At 45.8% G+C, this 1,098-nt stretch overlaps 1 protein-coding gene across 1 annotated transcript in view; it reads right to left on the bottom strand.

The window, feature by feature from the left end:
* LOC120438596 (disks large homolog 4-like) overlaps positions 1 to 373 on the bottom strand; it is a 14,494-nt gene extending 14,121 nt beyond the window's left edge. Inside the window, exon 1 of the mRNA XM_039608977.1 lies at positions 296 to 373. Within this exon, the coding sequence (XP_039464911.1) occupies positions 296 to 373 (78 nt within the window). The remainder of the gene's footprint in view (positions 1 to 295) is intronic.
* Positions 374 to 1,098: the final 725 nt, after the last annotated feature.

Genomic DNA, 1,098 nt, shown 5'->3' with positions numbered 1-1,098 from the left:
CTGAGGGTTGGACGTCCTTTAATCTGCACACTGTAATAAAAACAGGCGCTAATAAAAGCTTTAAAGCAGATAAAAATAACTGCAGGATGCTTGATGGCTTGTTCAAAGCTCCACAGACAGCAGCTGATAAATTTATTAGCTGTATTGTATTTGGAGCTCATCACACTCACACCAACACTGAGCCAACATGGCCTCCCTGTCAGGGGGCGGGGTTTGTGATTTCTTGGAAATATGTTCTTGTGTTGTTATTGTTAGTTAGCACTTAGTTGAGTTTTAGTCCAGTTTGTGTTATCACCCGTGTCCCCTTGTGTCTCTCCTCCGTGTCCTTCTCTCGCTCCCTCTCTCTTGCGTGTCCGAGTTCATGTCGCTCCATGTTTCCTGTTTTATTTTGAAAGTCCCATGTCCATGTTCGAAGGCCGCCGCAATAACATGGACCGAGCTGCAGAGAACGGCCCAGAACAGAGTCCGTCGGTGTGGTGTTGTTGCGGACCTCTGCTCCACCAGGAGTCTACAGGAAAACTGATGTTCCATGTTCAGTGTGTTTAGCTTTGCTTCCCATGTGGCGTGATGTTCATTTGTGTCAGCCGTTTCCACTTCCCTCATTACCCTGCTGTATATTTAAGTCGTTCAGTGTCGGGTCATCTGTTTGTGTTGCTTCATGTCACGTCAGGTCTTACGTTTTTTGAGCTCCTGCTCAGATTCATGCTCATGTTCTTGTGTGATAGTTTTCATGCTTTGTCTTAGCTGCTCCCAGTTTAGTTTTGTCACAGTTTGCTTTGTCTTTGTTTTGTGGTTTTTCCCCATCAGCCAAATAAACGGCCCACTTTTTGTTAAACCTTAATAAAACACTCGCTGTTTCCTGCTGACACAGCTGGATACAGGAGCACAACATCTGTATCCTGACAGCTCAGAGAGCTGAAACATCTTCACCCACTGATCTGCAACTTCAGATCAGTGGGTAATTAACACACCCAACGTCGGGGTCATTATAGCAACACGGCACAAAGTCCTGTGATGTCATGTGTGTGACACAAACACAACAATGGAGGACTTGATGTGTTCAGCAATGGTAGACCTGTGCACGCTGTCACTGGACGA

Source organism: Oreochromis aureus, linkage group 3 (genome assembly GCF_013358895.1).
Source record: "Oreochromis aureus strain Israel breed Guangdong linkage group 3, ZZ_aureus, whole genome shotgun sequence".
Lineage (NCBI taxonomy): Eukaryota > Metazoa > Chordata > Actinopteri > Cichliformes > Cichlidae > Oreochromis > Oreochromis aureus.
The sequence above is the reverse complement of the archived record's forward strand: the minus strand, read 5'-3'. Positions and strand labels throughout refer to the sequence as shown.